Genomic DNA, 21477 nt, shown 5'->3' with positions numbered 1-21477 from the left:
TTGGATAAATGGGATCAGGCGTTGGAAATAAATATCACGGACATTTGCCTGCGGCTTTTAAAATTTGCTTGGTTTTGTGAGTAAAATCTATGAGGAATTCTTCAAAACGTTCATGGAAGAGTTTGTATGACTTTCAAGTTTCATGGCACCAAAATAAACTCATGTATTAATTTCATTTTTCCACAAACTTTTTGGAATATCTTCATAATTTGTCTTGACTAGCTGAATGTTAAGTAATTGTGACTTATTTTGTGAATTTAGTTTTTTATGATAGGGTTTTTTATTCCGTATACAGTACTGGGAATTCTGGAAAAACGTCACTGCTGCTTTGGGGTGTGAACTGCTGTAGCCCCTGTGTGCAGTGATGTTAGCCAGCAATCCTGATTCTCCTGTGCTCATACTGGATCCTTTTCTCCTCAGAGACATTCACAAAAGCCCAATCAGGAACCTGCCCTCACAGTCTCCATAGTATTCTTTGTTTCTTTGTTTTTGAGAGAGAAAAAGAAAATGAATGAATGAACTCCCAAAGTTCACTCCACAAGAGTCTGCCATCAGCCAGGGTTGCTTAGGGTCAAAGCTGGGAGTGGATAACTCAGTCCACATCTCCTACATGAATGGCAGAGACCTGAGTATGTGAGCCGTCACTCTTGCCTTCCAGGGTAACCATAAACAGGAAGCTGGAGCCAGAAGCCAGAGCTGGCTGTTGAATCCAGGCTCTCTAATGTAGGACATGGGTGCCTTTAACAATATCTTAAGTGTATGTACCTCATGTGACTCATCTACCAGGCTGAACTGGATATGCTAGATCCCAGAACCAATTTCCTTCAGTCTTTTGCTTTGGGTAGTAGTTAAACTTAAGATGGAACAATCTCTCCCATCAGCACTGGTTCCATGAGGAAGCCATGGACCATTACACCTAGAAGAAATTATAGAAAGAAACAAAAGAAAACTTGAGAAATAACATCAGAACAACAACTATTACTGCATGCTCAGCACCGTCTTTCACCTGTCCTGCCACACTTATGGATTAATAATTGTCTTTCCATCATTGTATGTGTTCTGCTCTTTAGTTCAATCAGAATCTGGTTTTGCCAATATGGTGAATGGAGCCCCTTGCCAGGGAGAACTCCAACAATATGAAGTACAGTTTGGACGACTGAGGAATTTTCTCACTGGTAAGTACGCAGCTCTAGGAAACCTATTTTACCAAGGAAAAGAATGATGTCAATTTCCCTAGGAGGCTGCTACATTCCAGGAATGATACTTGGTAGTAAAGATTCAAAAGTACTTCAGCATTGTTCTTTCAGGATCTATTAGAATTCCTCATATGAAATCCTAAGATTAAGTTAAGCAGGGCAAGGGTTCTGCTGTTTGATCCATGGCCTTATGACTTGTGATTGTGTTAAGTAATTGAAAGCTAAATCAGCCATGTGGATTCATCCTCGGATGCAGCACGCTTGAAATGTATGTCAATAACATACTACATCTCAAAATGGTCTTTGCTCCTGATTTGAAAAGTAAGAGACAATTATTCCAATGAATTAACAGACCCAAAAATTAGAAGTTGTAGTACAAGAAATCATGTGGATTCTACTTAATGATCAGCCATTCCTTTGTGCCTTCTTAAAAGAAAGAATGTACATTTACTATAATCTATAGTGAGGGGAATTAAAATGCTATTGATAATGAAAGTTCAGTTAAAAAAAACTTGCTGTTTATACTGAAAAAGAAACTCCATTAGGTCTTAATAATCAATGAATATTACATAGCTCAAAACAGTGATCAACTGAGGGAAAAAAATATTTCCTAAGAATGTTTTTCATATGTAAGGAAGAATTTAGAGATGATGAGTTACTTTTAATTATTGGTATTTAAGCAGTTCCTTAAGAGTTTGAAATGAGCTTTTAAAAAGTTACTCAGTGTTCAAAATATGAGTATATTCCTCTCTTTCTGCTAGACCTCTGTTGCTGTTCTAGTGATGGAGAAGCTGGTTCAGGAGAAATAGCTTCCTCATCTCCTGAGCCTCTCTTTAACTCTTCAGCCTGTGTTTATGCTAACAGATGCTTATTATCAGATGTATTGATATGGTCCCTCCCATCGTGGACCATACTATTTAATTAGGAAAGACATATAAGAGAACATCAAAGGAATAATTGTAATAGGGAAAGAGACTGTAGTGATGGCAGTGAAATGTTTCTCATACACATGGCTTATTCCCATTATCAAGAGATCCAGGTGGCATTACAGAGATTTTTGTTTGCATTTTTAGTTTGTTTTTTAAAAAATGTACTTATTTAACTAAAAGAGAGACAAATCTTCATCTGTGGAATTATTCCTCAGTGGCCAGGGTGAAGCCAGGCCAGAGCAAGGAGCTTCTTCCATGAGGATGCCAGGGGCTCAAGGACCTGGACCATCTTCTGCTTTCCTCTGTACATTAGCAGACAGCTGGATTGGAAGTGCAGCAGCAGGATCTAGAACTGGCTCTCATGGGGGGGTGCTGGTATCCAAGGCAATGACTGAACCCAGTATTCCACAACAAAAGCTCTGTTTTTATTTTTCTTAAAGATGTATTTATTTTTATTTGACATGCAGATTTACAGATAGAAGGGGAAAATATTTTTTTTAAGATTTATTTGTTTTTATTGGAAAGGTATATACAGAGAGGAGGAGGACAGAGAAAGATCTTTTGTCTGTTGATTTATTCCTCAAGTGGTCGCCAAGGCCAGAGCTGAGCTGATCCAAAGTAAGGAGCCAGGAGGTTCTTCCGGGTCTCCCACACAGGTGCAGGGTCCCAAGACTTTGGGCCATCCTGGACTGCTTTCCCAGACCACAGGCAGGGAGCTGGATGGGAAGTGAGGCCGCCAGGATTAGAACCAGCGCCCATATGGGATCACAGTGCGTTCAAGACAAAGACTTTAGCCACTAGGCTATCAGGCCAGGCCCAAGAGAGAAATCTTCATCTGCTGGTTCATTCCCCAAATAACAGCCACAGATGAACCCATCAGGAGACAGGAGCTTTTTTCTGGATCTCCCATGCAGGTTCTGGGGCCAAAGACTTGAGCCATTCTCTGCTGTTTTTCCCAGATCAGCAGCAGGAACTGGATGGCAAGTGGAGCAGCTAGGACATGAACCAGCATTCATATGGGATGCAAATGGAGGATTAGCCTGTTGGGCCATAGCACCAGTCCTATCTGTTGGTATTTTTAAAGATTTATTCAGGGCCCAACATAATGGCTCAATGCCTGAAGTCCTCACCTTGCACACACCGGGATCCCATGTGTGTGCCAGTTCATTTCCGTACTACTATACTTCCTTCTGGCTCCCTGCTTGTGACCTGGGAAAGTAGTAGAGAATGGCACAAGGCCTTGGCACCCTGCATCCCTGTGGGAGACCCAGAGGAGGCTCCTGGCTCCTGGCTTCAGATCGGCTCAGCTCTGGCCATTGCAGCCACTTGGGGAGAGAATCAGTGGACAGAGGATCTTTCTTCTCTCTGTAGATCTGCCTTTCCCAGAAAGATACATAAAAATCTTTGAGGAAAAAAAAAGGCTTGCTTATTGTTTATTTGAAAGGTAGAGTGGCAGAGAGTGTCATCCATCTGCTGTTTGGCTCCCCGAATGGCCGCAACAGCCAGGGCTAGGCCAGGTCAAAGCCGGGAGTCTGGAACACCATTCGTCTCCCACATGAGTGGCAGGAGCCTAAATATTTGGGTCATCTTCTACCACTTTCCCAGGCACATTAGCTGGATTGAAAGCAGAGTAACCAGGACTTTTTGGCACTTCAGTTCAGGATGCAGAGTAACTGGAATATTTTTATTATTATAGAACTGTGACTTAACATTTGCAGTGAAGCATTAGTGCAGTTAATTGGTAACTAACGTGGTTATCATGGTACAGATGTTTATGTTCACATCTCTTTTCCTTTGATCTCTCAGTGGGGATTCCTGATGTTCTTAGTAGCTCCTGACTCCTTACATTTGTTGGTACTATTTTTTTCCCTACATTATGTTACCTTCTTTATTATGTCTGTGATTTTCTTTACCCAGAACTTTCTATTTCAGTAGAATATAACCTTGTCAGCCATTTCTGTTATGATTTCTTATCTTATTTGATAAGGAAAAGGTTGTATATTACTTTCTCTAGAGTTTTATTTTTGTAGTCCATAGATCACAGATTATTTGGAGAGGGCTAATATGTTATTTGCTTATAGACTGCTTTTAGTGAAGCATGTCTCTGCCCACATGTCTGTGAAGAGCTCTCAGTGAAGTGGTTGTCAAACAAAATTTGAACATGGTAGAAAGTGTTTTCACAGACCAGTGTGAGATTAATTGGTGAATTTTATGACAGAATTGCGTTTGGAATGAAAGGACAAAGTGACTTAGAAAAGCCTTTTCTGAGCAGGAAGTAGGGTTAAGTTGGTGCTCTGAACGATAGAGTAGGTTTCATCAGACTGGAAGAAGAGAAGTGGGAGGACTTAGTAAGTGGAGAGGCATAAGTCAGAAGGGAGCATACCAAGTCTGAAAGCAGTTTATAAAATGGTTTGTTAAGTGCAATGACAAGGTAGCCCATTAAAATCGACTGCACTAATTAAGAAATGTAATAAAGGACTGGAACTTGACAGTTTTGTAGAAATGGAAGGCAGGGTCCTGATTTCATAGTTAAAATACCAAGGCAGAATCTTCAGGGCTCAAGAGTAAAGAAGGAAGGAGAATATGGCTATCTCCTAAAGGACTGAAGTACTTAAAGAAGCACCAACATTCGTATCAGGCAGGATTGTCCAGAGGAAGAGCTCGTGTGTCTTAAGGAATTGGCTCACAATGTTGTGGAGGCTGTTAGGGGCAGGCCGGCAGGCTGATGGCTCAGGGATGCTCCTGTCACGGCCCAGATGCAGAGGTCCTCACCCAGCATAATTGCTGCTGCTTGACAGGGAGATGAGTGCTTTCCTGGTAAGACCTTCAGCTGAACAGATGTGACCCACCCCTATTATGAGAGTCTTTTGCTTTACTCAGTTGTAAATGTTCATCTTCTCTAAAAATGTCATCACAATAATGCCTTAGGATAACGTCTAATGAATTGCCTGGGCTTCATGGATGGCCTAGCCAGGAGACATCTAAAACTAACCCTCGTAAATCTACCCCTGTTGACTTTGCACCCATATACATCTTTATTTTAGTGCATACCTATGTACCAGAACATGAAGAACAAAGTCACACTATTGCCTATTGTTCGGACTACTCTCCTGTGTACAACTGGAGGCACTAAAACCCTTTCCAGAGAGAAGGATGCAAAGTCCTGGAATGTTCTCTCCTTTCTTACTTACTAGGATATTTTGTAACTTATATACTTTGATATAAAGTTAATAGTGTTTAAATTCTGTAATACTAAGTCAGTATACCTTACGTTACATGATAAGGGGATATATTTATTAGTCTCAAAACAATAAGGCCCTGACAAAGTATTGTGTTACTGGGATCTCCAGAAGGGATCACATCACTGTATAAAATTATGCTGATTATAAAGCCCTTCCTTTTCTATTTTTTCTTATTCTAGATTCTGATTCACAGCATAGCCATGAAGTGATGCCTCTCCTGTATCCTCTTTTTGTCTACCTCCATCTCAACCTGGTCCAGAACAGTCCGAAGAGCACAGTGGAAAGTTTTTACAGCCGCTTCCATGGAATGTTTCTGCAGAATGCTAGTCAGAAGGATGTCATTGAGCAGCTACAGACCACTCAAACCATCCAGGACATCCACTCTAACTTAAAGCTCCGAACATTCCTAGATAACAAGTACGTGGTCCGTCTCCAAGAAGACAGCTACAACTACCTTATCCGCTACCTCCAAAGTGACAACAATACTGCCCTGTGCAAAATCCTCACCTTACATATTCATCTTGATGTACAGCCTGCGAAGAGAACAGACTACCAGCTCTACGCCAGCGGTAGCTCTCCCCGCAGTGAGAGCAATGGCTTAGAGCCCCCCGACATGCCCAGTCCCATTCTGCAGAATGAGGCTGCCCTGGAGGTCTTGCAGGAGAGCATTAAGCGTGTCAAGGACGGGCCTCCTTCCCTCACTACCATCTGCTTCTATGCCTTCTACAACACAGAGCAACTGTTGAACACTGCAGAAATTTCCCCCGATAGCAAGCTGCTTGCTGCTGGGTTTGACAACTCCTGTATAAAACTTTGGAGTTTACGATCCAAGAAATTAAAATCAGAGCCCCATCAAGTAGACGTGTCTCGCATTCACCTGGCTTGTGATATCCTGGAAGAGGAGGTATGAATACCAGTTTTTCTTCCCTGTACCTGCCTTCCTAATTTCAGTACAATATTCTTACCAACATGAGAGGATACAACAAGTGACTTACTTATTTCCCTCATATAGCTAAAACCAAACTAATGCTCTTAACCTATGCCTTGGAGTTTCTGTTATGCTTCACTTCAATGGTTTTATATACATATTTGTTTTGGGGCCTGGCGTGATAGCCTAGAGGCTACAGTACTCACCTTAAACACGCCAGGATCCCATAAGGGTGCCGGTTCTAGTCCCAGCGGCCCCACTTCCCATCCAGCTCCCTGCTTGTGGTCTGGGAAATCAGTCAAGGACAGCGTAAAGCCTTGGGACCCTGCATCTGTGTAGGAGACCTTGAGGAGGCTCTTGGCTTCAGACTGGCACAGCTCCAGCCATTGTGGCTGTATGGTGAGTGAACCATCAGATGAAAGATCTTCCTCTGTCTTTCCTCCTCTCTTATATCTGACTTTCCAATAAAGTTTTTTTAAAAACTTTTTTGAAAAGCAGATTTATAGAGAGAAGGAGAAACAGAGATCTTCTGTCTGCTGGTTCTCTTCCCAGTTAGATGTCTGAGGCTAACCTGGTCCAAAGCCAGGAGCCAGGAGCTTCTTGGTCTCCCGCATGGGTGCAGGGGCCCACAAAAACTTGAGCAATGCTCCACTGCTTTCCCAGATCATAAGCAGGGACCTGGATTGGAAATAGAGCAGCTAGAACTAGAATGGATGTCTTTATGGGATGCTGGCACTTGCAGACAGCATTAGCCTTTTGAGCCACCATCCTATCCCCAGAAAATATTTTGAACAACACTAACAGTACTAATGAGTGGTCAGTGTTTATTTTATTTATTTATTTTTAAAGATTTATTTTTTTTTTTATTGGAAAGGCGGATATACAGAGAGGAGAGACAGAGAGGAAGATCTTCCGTCCAATGGTTCACTCCCCAGGTGACCACAATGGCTTGTGCTGAGCCAATCCAAAGCCAGGAGCCAGAAGCTCTTCTGGGTCTCCCGCACAGGTGCAGAGTCCCAAGGCTTTGGGCCATCCTCAACTGCTTTCCCTGGCCACAAGCAGGGAGCTAGATGGGAAGCAAGGCCACTGATATTAGAACCGGCAACCATATGGGATCCTGGTGCGTGCAAGGCGAGGATTTTAACCGCTACACTATTGTGCCGGGCCTGGTCTGTGTTTATTACTACCAGAAATGTAATGACCTCACTAAGCTTAACTCAAGACCTTCATCAGCTAATTGACCTTAGTTGAGCTTTAAAGTAGATATTCATTGGTGTGTATGTATGTGTATTTGTGCAAGCCTAATTAGAAATAGGATAGGTATGTCACAAAATCTGCATTTTAAATTAATGGATAGAACCATTTTTGCACAGATGTGATACCATTTCAGTCTCAGCCACAGTGAGGACTCTGGCTGGCCTTCACTCTTACCATGTGGATGGTACCAGTCCTGAGGCCAGCACAGGTTGTCTGGCTGTCTGTGCCTCAAGGTGTTTTCTGTACTCCATTTTGGAAATTAACACAAAGTACAGCTGCACATCATTCGGTCTAATGATCTGTTTTCAGATGCTTTTGTGTCTAGATTCATTGTGAAAAGGGTAGACCCAGATCCCTGAGAGTTGCTTTTACAAAACATGGGACCAAGACTTTTGTCCTGTTACTGCTAAAATGCAGGAAGCTCTGCTTCAGGTTACTTTGGATGGCAAACTCTGCACAAAGCTGGAAAAGTCAGAGTCAGAAAACACTGATTAAATTCAGCTTCCTGATAAGATTACCCCACAGCCCCTCTTTTGTTAGTCACAAGTTAGTATAGCCTTTAAAGTCTTTTTATTTTTAAAAATTTTTTTTTTTTTTATTTCAAAGGCAACTGAGACAGATCTTGTATCTGCCGGTTCATTTTCTGGTTGATGCAGTGGCCATGGCCGACGTGGGCCAAAGCAGGGGTCGAGCTCCATCTGCGTGTCGCGTTATAGATGCTGGGGACAGTGTTCGTGCCAGCCTTCTTTTGCCTTCCAAGGCACATTAGCAATTAGCTGAATGAGCATTGGAATAGTTCGAACTTGAACAGGCCTTCTCATTTGGGTTGCCAGTATTTCAAGGTAGCAGGTTAGGTCTTTGTATCACAATGCTGACCCACAAGTTTTTGATTCTTACAGCATAAACTCTACTGAGTTCTACATTTTAATGACCTCCTGGGAGCCAGAGCCACCAGCTTGCCTAAGGAGGGTGACCTGCTTTGAGTCAGAAATGGAGCAGGAAAATTGATGTATATTCCATGTGCGTTATGTGGCTGTTTGCAGTAGCCACCTTTTTTTTCTGCCATTCTGGCTGCTGCCATCTTGCATAGGTAGTAGCAACTTATTTGCTCCCACTCATAGCCCAACCAAATTTGCTTTTTTTTTTTATATAGTCTACTGACATGTAATCAGAGAACAATCCAAAATTAAAATACCCTCGAGTTTGAGTTGAGGCTTGTGGTGCTTCCCAGTCCAGGAGTAGACTCTAGTATAGATTTTTAAAAGCTCCTCCCATGGCTTAGAGCAGGGGCTAGCAAACTAGCACAGAAGTACATGTTTGAAGGTATATTCATGATCATTTTCCTTAAGCTTTTATGCGAGCCACACAAGAAAGGTTAGTCTATGTTAAACTGTGAGACAGCAGAGAGCGGATAGTGATAACTAGCAAGAACATTCTAGTTTCTCCATTTCTAGGTCTGTAGTCAGCCAGGGCTTTTCCACAAGCCCAAGATTGTCCTCAAGATCCCCGGAGAGCAGCATGGCTAGGCCCCAGCTCACATTGCCAAGGACCTTTGTAATCCATGTAGGCTCAGTTGCTTCCATAGACTTCATATAAACTTCCTGAGGGTACACCAATGACTCATTCTTTTAAAAAATATTTATTTTTATTGGAAAGTCAGATTTACAGCGAGGAGATGAGAGAGAGAAAGATTGTCCATCTACTGGTTCACTTCCAAGTGGTTGCAAAGGCCAGAGCTGAGCCAATCTGAAGCCAGGGACCTCCTCTGGGTCTCCCATGCAGGTGCAGGGTCCCAAGGCTTTGGGCCGTCCTTGACTGATTTCCCAGGCCACAAGCAGGGAGCTGGATGGGAAGTGGAACAGCCAGTACACGATGCGGCACCCATCTGGCGTCCTAGTGGATGTAAGGCAAGGATTTAGCCACTAGATTATTGTTCCGGGCCCAATGAGCCGTTCTTGAAATACTAAAATATTGTAACCTCTTTTAAAAGGAAGATTGTTAATATTCCTGGTAGTGCTTATTAGAAGTGTAAACTCCCACATGCTCATGTGTTTTTAATGTTGAGTGTCTGGAATAACTGGTTTGAATATTCATGGCAGTGGTGTTTTGACTTTTTCTCCAATATGGACATACTGGAAGCATTCATTTTGTTTGGAGTTAAATATGAGAGTCTTCAGAAGTTTCATGGAAAATGTGTATTGGATTTCCAAATAGTCGTGGATTTCAAGTTTGTACCATGCCCACACTGGGGGAAGCACATATCCTAAAACTGAAATGATACAAAGTTTAGCATGACCTCTGCACCAGGGTGACACACAAACTCATGATGTGTTCCATATTCTTAAGAAAAATTTGTACCAAAGATTGATTTACCTTTTAATTCCACTTCCCACATGCTTTTTAAAGTACCCTGTATTATTTTTCATCTAGAAAAATAAGGTTCTTTACCAGGACCTAAGGTGCGTACCGTGAAGCAAGCAGAGAGTTGCTCCAAGAAACTACCTCTTACTCCTTTCCTCAACATTTCGTTAAAATCCACTGATTGAGGCACTCCAGGAGAGTTACAGCTGTAGTAAGAGTTCTTGAGGGAATGAAGTGGGGATGGATTTGGAAAACAGCACACTTGTGGGGAAGGGAACTTGCTCCCCAAATGCCATTGTAGCTCTTTTCTGTATTTACACACAGGAAATTATTTTTAAGAATCATGTGAGTTGCTTGGTTTTGGTTAAAATAGTTCTGAATCTGTGTCCTGTTTGGTACCTTGGAAATGTTTGAGACCCTCCAGAAAGTTCCAGCAAGCTTAGGTTAGGCACAGGGTGGGGGAGGATTTAATTTACTGATAACTGCATGTTTCTAGGTTTTGGTTTTGGCTAACTTCCATCATGCAAGTTGTGAAAATGTCAGAATTTTCTTTAAAATAGAGCAACATGGCTCATCAGGCATCCAAAATCAGCCATATGAAGAAGAGGCCTAAAGAATAAAACAGTAAAAGAATTTAACATGTATTCTAACGAAAATGTTTCCAGATGTGTCATATCAGAATTAACTATGAAAGCTACCTGAAGCTGGTTTTGATCAAAATTTGCCTTCCCTAGAAGATTTACAGTCACTCTGTAAAACCTTACATTTCTCTGACAGCTGAAAGATAAATTTACAGAAAAATTTGGAAATTGTAAGATACTGTTTGAGTCGTACAGTGCTAATCATTTCTTGAGTGACCTTCAGGGCGAGCCTGTTGTCATTGGCTAGGTGGCTGCTGCTTCCCAAGCAGTCCCTTTTTCCTGGCTTGGTTTCCCTTGTCAGATCACTAATCCATTTCTCCTTATGTCTTTCCTTTCTGAACTCCACTCCAATGGTTCCAGGAGGATGAGGATGATAGTGCAGGCACAGAGATGAAGATCCTGCGGGGCCACAGTGGACCAGTGTACGGCACAAGGTTCCTCACAGACAGCTCAGGGTTGCTCTCTTGTTCTGAAGACATGACCATCAGATACTGGGACCTGGGGAGCTTCACTAACACTGTGCTGTATCGAGGACACGCCTATCCCGTGTGGGACCTGGACATCAGCCCGTACAGCCTGTACTTCGCCAGCGGCTCCCATGACCGCACCGCCAGGCTGTGGTCGTTTGATCGGACGTACCCGCTGAGGATATTTGCAGGACACCTGGCAGATGTGGACTGTGTCAAATTCCACCCCAATTCAAGCTACATAGCTACAGGCTCCACCGACAAGACCGTCCGACTGTGGAGCACTCAGCAGGGGAACACAGTGAGGCTGTTCACGGGCCACCGCGGCCCTGTGCTTTCTCTTGCCTTTTCCCCCAACGGTAAGTACTTGGCATCTGCTGGTGAAGACCAGCGGTTGAAGCTATGGGACTTGGCATCCGGGACCCTTTTTAAAGAACTGAGAGGCCACACAGACAACATCACCAGCCTCAGCTTCAGTCCAGACAGCAGCTTGATTGCCTCTGCCTCCATGGACAACTCCGTGCGTGTCTGGGACATCAGGAACGCTTACTGCAGCACGCCTGCCGACGGCTCCTCCAGTGAGCTCGTGGGCGTGTACAGTGGGCAGATGAGCAACGTTCTGAGCGTGCAGTTCATGGCCTGTAACCTCCTTCTGGTGACTGGAATCACACAAGAAAATCAGGAACATTAATTTTTTTTTTCTTTGTTGGAGTGGACTAGGGCAGTTGTGGTCGGCCTCCAAAGGTAGTCCTGCGGCAAGCTGAGATTGAATCACTGAGTGACTGAAAGAGCATCCTCTTGCCCTCCTGGACACTCAGCCCAGGCAGGCCTCCCTCTGCTGAGCCCCACCGTGTGGAAGGATTGCAGGGAAACGGAGAGTGGGGAGCGAGAAGGGAGGGTGGGGAGGGTGCTGATGGCTGGTCACTAGATTAAGAATGAGGTGATCCAGGGGCCGCTCAGGCTGTGGCCGAGAGCCCACTGTGACCTTGCACACGGATACCTGCCTGTTGCTGTCCGGTTTTCCTCGCCTCCCCGGGCTGGGTCTGCTGGGGGACAGTGCAGAGCACTCTCAGGAGAAGCAGTGTGACAGGTGTCACACGAGCCCATCCCTGGGTGGAAGGGAGGTCTTTACAGGTGGAGGGATGTGGGGGCGGGAAGTAGGAAAGGGGAGGGAATGGTCCTGGCAAAAAAAAAATAAAAAGTCTTTCCTTTTCCGTAAGTACAGAGAGCCAGGAATTTTTTTATTGTTATTATAATTATTATTATTATTGAGAAGAAGAAACCTAGCACTGGCAGAGGGAGCCTTCTCTGCTTTTACCTTTCAGGTTTGATTCCTGGCACTGGCTGTGATACTTGGAATTTTGAGGTTCAGGGAATTCAGAGAATTTGGTAGCACAGTGTATTGGGAAAAAGGGAAATTTCAGGTGATAGATTGAGCACTCGGGTTGGTGTGTTCCTGGGAGCAGGCGGGTGGGTCTCACAGAACACTTGGGGTCTTGCAGTAATGGTGGGAAAGATTCTTTCCATGGCTGCACTTCAATTAATCATTTTCTCCCCTAAAAAAGAAAGATTATGATAATTCAAAACACACAAGATTAAATTAAAATATGGCAGATTTCCGGATGACCATGTCTACAGAGCTGTGGCTCTTATGATGTCTTTTTTTCTGTGATCTGCTCCCACCTCCTGCACTGCAATATCAGTTTAATGAACACTTTGTGAATCCTAAGTACATACGCACGCATATCAAACTATGCTCTGAGGAGAAAAGCAAGTTCTAATTGTGGAAAAAGGATTAAATATTTCTGTTTTCTGAAAAGAGTTATTTTGTATTTTGTTTTCTATTAAAATGTATTTAGTTTCAAAAAAAAAAGGTGTTGGTCTTTCATTTACACTCTGAAGACACATGGGGATGCTCATCCTGGGTGCCGTTCAGGGTGTAGTGTCAGAGGCCAGACTGACCCGGGATGGTACGTTTTTGTCCGTCCTTGTTTGTGTCAGCTTCCTCTCAGTCATTTCTTCTGGATCTGTTGCAGTGTGCTGACTGGGGAGGACAGGTCTTTACCTGACTAGTTATTTGGTGACGTCCTAGTTCAAACTTTTTAAAGACCCAGCTCTGAAATCTTGAAAGGGATGTTAAGAACTGAGTTGTCTAATAAATTCAAATGATTTATTAAGTCCAAATAAAGGGCTAATTTAGTGTGCAAAAGACACTAACTTAATACTTGACAGAATAGATTGCCTTTTATCAAAAATCAGAGGTCATGCTTGCTATAGTTATCATCTTTTAAAATAGCAGTGACTTGGTAGGAAACTTATTTCTTTATACCCTGTGGCATGATTGGAAAAGAGCACAGCAGTAAAACTGGACAGGTTTTTATTTACAGTTATTGAAGAAGTTGGATGGGACTGGTATTATAGAGTAATGGGTTATACCACTGCCTGCAATGCCAGTATCCCATATGGGCACCTGTTCAAGCACCTGCTGCTCCACTTCCAGTCCAGCTCACTGCTAATCTTCCTGGGAAAGCAGCAGAGGACAGCCTAAGTGCTTGGGCCCCCGGACCCAGTTGGGAGACCTAGAAGAAGCTCCTGGCTTTGGGCTGGCGTAGCCCCGACTGTTGTAGCCATCTGTAGCATGATCCAATAATGGCAGATTGCCTCTCTCTCTAAATGCCTCTCAAAGAAATACTCTTGAAACAAGTGGAAGTGGGCATTGTGGCATAAGATTAAACCATTGCTTGCAATTCCTACATCCTATATTGCACACAGATTCAAGTTCTTGCTGCTCCACACTTCAGTCCAGTTTCCTGCTAATGCACCTGGGAGGCTATGGATGATGGCCTCTGATTGGGTTCTTGCCACCCTCATGGAAGACCCAGATAAAGTTCCTAGCTCCTGGCTTCAACCTGGTGAAGCCGTTTTTGTTTTTTGTTTTTTTTTTTAATTGCTTTAGTTTGATAATCTTTACATAGTTGATTAGGGCACAAAGGGTCAAGGACTACAGGAAAGTGGGTAAGACTATTGTTTCCACATTACTGCTTTTTTTTTTCCTGTATCTGGGGTACAGGGTGGAGATAAAGGGAGAACCCCACCCAACCTCCCATTCGTGTCCCAGGTCCCTGGTGTGGGGCCAGGCAATAGCTTTTGAGTGCCTTTGAAGAATGAACCAATGGATGGATGATACCTCTGTCATTCTGCCTTTCAAATAAATATAAACTTACCTTAAAATAATGAAATGTTCTTCAAAACAATTTCTGGCAAGAATTATCAGAAACACTCTAGAATGAGTTTTTTAAGATAATCAAGAATGTTTCCTAAAGTCCATATATTTGAGACCCTGTAAAAAGCATCCTTTGGTAACAGCCTGAAAGCATCACCTTCCCATGTTGTGCAGGTAAACCTAGAACCCAAATGCATTCTAGTGTGCAGTTAGCGAGCTCTTTAGTTAGCTGCTGTGGTGTTTTACTGGAGACAATGGAATCCCTAAACTGTAGTGAAAAGGTCCTAGAAGTCCAAGTATCAGTGACTTAGCCTGATTTGAGACGGTGTTGCATGTGTGTGGATGTGGACTTTCCTTTACAAAAACATGCAGATGTTCAAGTTGGTTTTCACATTGCCAGTCTTATGGACTGAGGCAGTGTGATGAAGCAAGAGTCCATGGCGTGAGGTGGGACGGTTGGCAGGCCCTGGGCGCAAGCAGGAGTTTGGCTTCCATGCTCAATGGGAAGAAAGCCACTGAAGGATATTGAACAGGGCTGGGATGTGGTCCAGTCTCCAACATTGCCAGAGGACAGACATGGCAGCATATTTACGTCTTGGGCTTCGTTTCAACATTGGAATGACACAACAGCAGAAACTGAGCCTAGTCTATGCCAAGCACTGCAGGGCACAGCTGAAGATGGATGCCAGCTGCACCGTGAGGGACCCATAGGTCAATGAACTGGAAGTTGTCTCCACCAACCCTCAAGGACCAGAATCCTGCCCCTAAGCACACAAGTACCCTGCATGAGGATCCTGCCACTGCTTGAGCCTTCAGGAAAGGACAAAGCATGGACCTTGAGGCACAGGCACCTGACTAAGCCATGCTACATTCCTGGGCCACAGAGCTGTGAAGCAGTAAGTGTTTGAAGCCACTAAGGCTTGGGATCATTTGTTGTACAGCAGTAAGAAAATTATTCCTCTGCCTTGCTCCACAGCCCATTACTTCAAGCCTAGGCTGTAGAAAATAATACTGTGGAGTTTTGTCTTTTTAGGTCACTGGCAGCTGTAAGGAGCACAGATTTGACTGTGTGAGGGTGAGAGGCAGGAGGTCAGTTAAGATCACTGTCCATGAGAGAGAAGACATGGACCGGAGGGGGCAGAGCCCAGTGGAAATGGAGAGAGTGGGTCTGATGAGCACCTAAGAGGAAGTTTGGCTGGACTTCATATTGGATTACATGGGGGCAGCAGCGAAGAGGAATGGTGGGTAGCCTGCATGTTTCTGGCTTGAACAACCTGGAGGGCAGGGTGGCCATTGTGGTGAACACTCTAAATGAAGAGGGTCAGGGCACAAGGATCATAAACTCAGTTGACAATACCACATGGGCATTGGGTGGACATAGCTGATGCTCAAGAAAGTTCTGGGCTTATACTAATTTGAAGGTTGTATCCACGGGAGTGCTTTCCCCATGAAAGGCAGAAAACTGACCCCCTGTGGTTTTTAAAATAAGTAATGTTGAGTTGGGGATTTGGCATAGCAGTTGAGTCTGTACTTGGGATGCCCACATCGCTTTTCAGAGTCCCTGGGTTCGAGTCCTAAGTCTGCTTCAAATTGCAGCAAACTGCTAATGTCCAGGCAGAAAGGGATGGCTCGAATAGTTCCTGCCAACCTACCTTGGAGAACTGGGATCCTGACTTCCATATGGCCCAGCCCCAGCTGTTGTAGGCCTTTGGAGAGTAAAGCAGTGAATGGAAAGAAGTCTTTTTTCTTTCAAATTCAAAATAAAAACTTTTAAGTAAAAAGTTTTACACATTTAGTGGAAATCACAGGTCAGGTGGGCTTTAAGTGCATCTTCCTAAGGCCCCACCTCTGTTACTTCACACAGATCTGCCTCCCTTCATGGCTGGCTTTGTTTCCTGGCCTGCAGGGGAGGGGGCTACCCACAGCAAACCAGACCTCATGTCCCTTGTTCATTTCTGATGGGAACATGAGCTTACTTCCCAGTCCTTAAGAGTACTTCGAAAGGGAACTTCTCTAAACCTACTCAAACTTCAGTTTGGATTAGGCCTGCAAGCACTGACAGTCCTTGCAAGAGATAGTCACTGAATAACATCTTGTGGTCAGTAGCCACATGTGACATTACTGTTGTGTAATAGGGAAAACTGAACACTAGAGTTAAGGCCCTTTTACAAGAGCCCCTGGCATGTGGTTGGAATTTGAAGCCTTGCAAATCAATGTGATGAGATGAAGAATTAGACCCATGCCTTGAAGCCCACTAAAATGTAGACTTCAGGAAGGAGAAGCAGGGGCAGGCATTTGGCACCGTGATTAAGATGCCCCTGGGGAAGCCCAAACCTGTGCCTGGAATGCCACCTCAGCAGCCTGTCCAGCCTCTTGCAGTGGAAGCAGTGGTGATGGATCCAGTAGTTGACCCTGCACCCACATTTGAGAGCCAGGATTGAATTTTGCCTAGCCCAGCCTCAGCTATTTTAGTTACGTTGGAAGTAGAAGATCTATGTCTCTCTTTCTTTCAAAATAAATTTTTAAAGCCTTATTTATTCTACTTGAAAGTCAAAGTTACAGAGAGAAAGAAGGAACAATTGAGATCTTCCATCTGCTAGTGGATGCTACAAACTTCCACAATGGCCAGACCTGGGCAGTATAAAGCCAGGAGCCAGGAGCTACTTCCAAATCTCCCAAAGGAGGGGTGGGGAGCAAGGGACCAAGGCCTTGAGTCATCCTCTGCTGCTTTCCCAGGACACAGCAGGGAGCTGGAAGGGAAGTGGAGCAGCTGGGACTTGAACCAGTACCTTAAGGGGATACCAGGGCTGCAGGAGAAATTTTCTTATACTGCTGGTGAGAATGTAAATGTATAATAATTTGAGAAAATGCTGTGGTGTCATATAGCAATATTGAAGAGAAGCATAGTCCATGCACCTTACATTGTTGAGTGAAAAAAAAAAAAAGACAAATCAATTCCTGTAGAATTATTTCATTTGCATAGAGTTAAAAGTCAAACACAACTCAACTGTGTCTATTTTTAGGACTTGTACAAAGATGACCAAATCATTGCAAATGAAAGGCCAGGGCACCTGGCTGAGCGGGACTCCAGGGTCAAAGGCCAGGGCACCTGGCTGAGCGGGACTCCAGGGCACCTGGCTGAGCGGGACTCCAGGGCACCTGGCTGAGCGGGACTCCAGGGCACCTGGCTGAGAGGGACTCCAGGCACCAGGGCGGCCCGTTTCTTTCCCTATATGGTAGCAATCAATCCTGGTGTGCACTTGAGTTACTTGGTACAAAACAAAACAAAAGCCAAAACTTCCATTGTGTTAAAATGTTTTTAAAGGGCAATGAGGAAGTGGAGAGTGGTGTTGGGCTGCACACCTGCATGGGACCCAAGACATCTCAAATAGCGTTTGTCACTGAAGGTGTTGTGAAGCAAGAAAGCAGTCTGCTCTCTGTTGGTTTAAAGGCAAGCCTCTTGAGCAGGGAGCGACCTCGGTGTGGATGTTACACCGTGTCCAGGAGTATGCATGCACTGTGCTTTACTGAACCTGAGATTTCTTGATTAGAAGATGCACCATTATTTTATGTCTTTTTTTTTTTTTTAATGTGACACTGTGGCTCAAGGGGCAGGTGTTTGGCCAATGATTAAGCCACTGGAGATACCTGTGTCCCATGCTGGAGCTCTAGGGTTCAAATCTTGCTCTGCTTCTAATTCAGCCTCCTGCCCATGCACATTGCGGGAAGCAGTGGGTGATGGCTAAGCTATTGGGTCCCCACCACCTGTGTGGGAGACCCAGATTTTGTGGGCAACCCAGATCGAGCTCCCAGCTCCTTGCTTCAGCCTGGCAAGCCCTACTGTTGCAGCCAAATGGATAGTGAATTAGCAAATGGAAGATCTTTGCTCTCCCTCAGTCCCTCTTCTTCCATTAAAAAAAATTAAGATTTATTTATTTGAAAGTCAGAATTATGTAGAGAGAGGGAGAGACAGGAAGAGGGATCTTACACCTATTAGTTCACTCCAAATGGCTGAAACAGGAACCTAGAGCTTCTTCCAGGTCTCCCCTGTGGGCAGCAGGAGCCCATAGTAGGCCATCAGCAGGGAGCTGGAATAGAAGTGGAGCAGCTGGGAAATAAACTGGTGCCCAAATGGGATGCTGGCATGATGGGTGGCAGCTTTACCTGCTATGCCGTAACATCACCCCTCAAACAATTTTTTTTAAAAAAACATTTCATTTTGAAAGGCAGATTTACAGAGAGACACAAAGTTAGTTTTTGTAACATAAGAGAAAGATCATCCATTCACTGGTTCACTTCCCAAATGGTCACAAAGGCTGGAGCTCAACAGATCTGAAGCCAGGAGCCAGGAATTTCTTCTGGATCTCCCAAGTGGGTGCAAAAGCCCAAGGATTTGGGGCCATTCTCTGCTGCTTTACCAGGTCACAAGCAGGGAGCTGGATTGGAAATGGAGCAGCTGGGACATGAACTAGCACCCATATAGGATGCCAGTGCTTGAAGGTGGAGGATTAGCCTATTGAGCCATAGTGTTGCACACCCCCGACCACCACCACCAAGAAAAAAAAAATCATTTAGGAATGTTGCTGTGGTGTTGCAGGTAAAACCACTGGTTCCAGACAAGGCTGCTCCACTTCTGATCCAGCTCTCTATGTGCCTGGGAAAACAGTTCAGGATGGCCCAACTTTCTGGGGCCCCTGCACCCATGAGAGAGACTAGAAGCTCCAGGTTCCTGGCTTTGCACTGGCCTGCTCAGTCGGAGACAGTGCAGCCATTGTAGGGAGTGAACCAGAGGGTGGAAGTGCTCTCTGTCTCTCCATCCAGCTCTTTCTGTAATTCTTTCTTTCCTAATAAGCAAATCTAAAAATAAAAACTTTAACCTTGTGGATGGAAGGATGAATAATACCTTCTTTTCACTTAGGGTTTTTTTTTTTCTTATTTAAAGCTATTCTAGATTTTGTAACATAAGTGAAACCCAGTGTTATTGGTGCATGTTTTAAAATATTTCTTTGTTTACTTACTTACAAAGCAGAGTGACAGAGAGGGAGAAAGCAAGGGAGTGAACTCCCCAAAAGACTACAGTAGCCAGGGCTGGGCCAGCCAAAACCAGGAGCCAGGAACTCTGCCCAGGTCAGGTCTCCCACGTGAGCAGCAGGGATTCAAGCACTGAACCATCATCTGCCTCCCACACGTGTTAGGGAGCTGAACTGCAAGCAGAGGGGCCAGGGCTGGACTGGCACCACATGTGGAAGGTGGGCATCCCAAACAGTGGGTCAACCTGCTGTTCCCCAGGGCCTCCCCTGTGTCTCTCAATCTCCTTTTGCCGAGTCCATCTTTTTTCAGTCAAGGGTGAGTATCTGAGGTTTGCATAACCTGCAACACATTTAATGAAGCAGTTTCACAGATGCTCCACCATGACCTCCAGGGGGTTCTAGATTTGCTGGAAAGTGCACCTGATGCTGGCTGTTTTGTTTAGGTAACCGCATAGACATTCTGACCCGTGGAACCTGCGTTTCATGTTCTCGTAGCCCAGAAGCCTTTGCTCTCCAGCTGGTTTCCAGGAAAAGTGAGAAATACACTTATTCCCTGTAGCTAGACAGGCACTGACTTCAGTTTTTATGAAATGTGTATGCCTGGAAGAAAGCAAGCTGGGCTTTTGTGGGGGAAAGAAAGAATATTTTATTTGGCTTGCTTAGCTGGCCTGGTGCAGGGAGCAGCTCTGGCTGTTTATTTGCAGAATATGGAACACTGAAGCCCGGACAGATGAAGTGTGAATTCCAGCTCCAGTGAGATGTGTGGGGGCCTCTCTCTGTCTGTTGACTCATGTAGGAATGTGGGCCTTGGTATACCTACCAGGCTGGGAAGATCAAATGGCCTAAAGAAGATGAAGTAGAAGATGAAGATTCTCCGTGTTGGTGTTTCCCTGCTTCACAGTAACTCAGTCCTGGTGGTGGAGGTGGGGACTGCTGGTGCAGTCTTCTCCCAGACCTCCCTGGGGTGAGCGGAGAGCACGGCTGCTGTGACACGTGTGCTCCCTCAGCCCTGGCTGTCCTGTGTACCAGATGTTCTGCACAGCGGGGGTCCCTGCCCGGTCTAAGCGGCAGGCCAGGCCCCCTTCTGGATGCACTATTTTACTGTGACTGTATGAGGCATCCAGTTGGAACTGACAAGTGCGTGTTAAGGAGGGAGAGAGTTTCAGCTTAGCAAGTCAAGTGGAAAAACAAACAAAAAACATGTTTAAAGGAAACATGGTTAAATTGGCAACTTTGTGTTATTTACATATCATTGATAAAAATTCTAAAAGGGATTGTGTACGTATGCTGTTATCAATGAAAACCCTTTGCTTTCTTAACTCAAATAAGAAGATTAAGTCCAGGGCCTGCTGCACCCACCAGGAGGGCAGAGCAGCTGCCTGTGGTGGCCAAGGAGGGTGGGGGCCTGCAGGTGGCCTGGGGGCGGAGCTGACTGTGCAGTGAATGTGTCAGAACTGGGTCTCCTCGGAAGCTTAGGGATGCACAGGGAAGATATGACAGTCCACTAGACCTGCAGAGCACATCTGGTTCCGTTGCAGAGGAGAGAAGATAGAACAAATTGATCAACTACCCCGGGCATGTGTTGAGAGCAAATATCTGGGTGAATGGAGACGCTAAGGTGGACTATGTCAGCCAGTGGAACTTGGAAGGATTTCCTCATCCTTGCATGGGCTAGCTCAACAGCATTTCAAAATCATCAAAACAGCTTGAGAGCATGCGCCACATCACAGATACTGCGATGACGTCAGCTGGCTGCTTCCCATCCCTAGGTACTGTTGGTTGGGAAGCTGGGTGCAGCCACCCCCAACCCCGTCTCCTCCCTTGCCCCAGACACAGGAAGAAAAGAAAATTTGGAAACAGTGGTCTCAATCAGGTCCCTCTAATCCTTGACCCTTTCTACTCTAAGTATGTAAACATCATCATAAATAAAATTAATTTAAAAATTTAAATTCAGGTCAAGGGTGGGGAAATAATGAAAGTAGCATTTAGGAGGGGTAATTTTAATAGACATGTGATGCCTCTGTATGATCAGAAATATTAAGTGAAAACTATGGATTATCTCTCACCGAATATATGGGAAAGCCAACAAGTTTGCCTGGAGAAAACAACTATAAAATTGTAAGATCACACCTAATTGTGTGATCTTGACACCATTCTGTAGATACGTTTAAAAAGGCAGTTAAGCTGGCAGCTTGGAGGCGTG

The 21477-nt window shown here is 44.6% G+C and overlaps 1 protein-coding gene and 1 non-coding gene across 2 annotated transcripts in view; both read left to right on the top strand.

Moving 5' to 3' along the window:
• Positions 1 to 12884, top strand: part of TAF5L (TATA-box binding protein associated factor 5 like) — a 29305-nt gene extending 16421 nt beyond the window's left edge. Inside the window, exons 3-5 of the mRNA XM_040967825.1 lie at positions 1071 to 1175; positions 5547 to 6271; positions 10915 to 12884. Coding sequence (XP_040823759.1) covers positions 1071 to 1175; positions 5547 to 6271; positions 10915 to 11712 — 1628 coding nt within the window. The 3' untranslated portion in view covers positions 11713 to 12884. The remainder of the gene's footprint in view (positions 1 to 1070; positions 1176 to 5546; positions 6272 to 10914) is intronic.
• LOC121148275 lies at positions 9789 to 9895 on the top strand. The gene has a single exon (XR_005882544.1). It is a non-coding gene; the product is annotated as a U6 spliceosomal RNA (small nuclear RNA).
• Positions 12885 to 21477: the final 8593 nt, after the last annotated feature.

Source organism: Ochotona curzoniae, unplaced genomic scaffold (genome assembly GCF_017591425.1).
Source record: "Ochotona curzoniae isolate NIBS_2020 unplaced genomic scaffold, NIBS_Ocur_1.0 scaffold_4683, whole genome shotgun sequence".
Taxonomy (NCBI): Eukaryota; Metazoa; Chordata; class Mammalia; order Lagomorpha; family Ochotonidae; genus Ochotona; species Ochotona curzoniae.
This window is presented reverse-complemented; position numbering and strand designations above follow the sequence as displayed.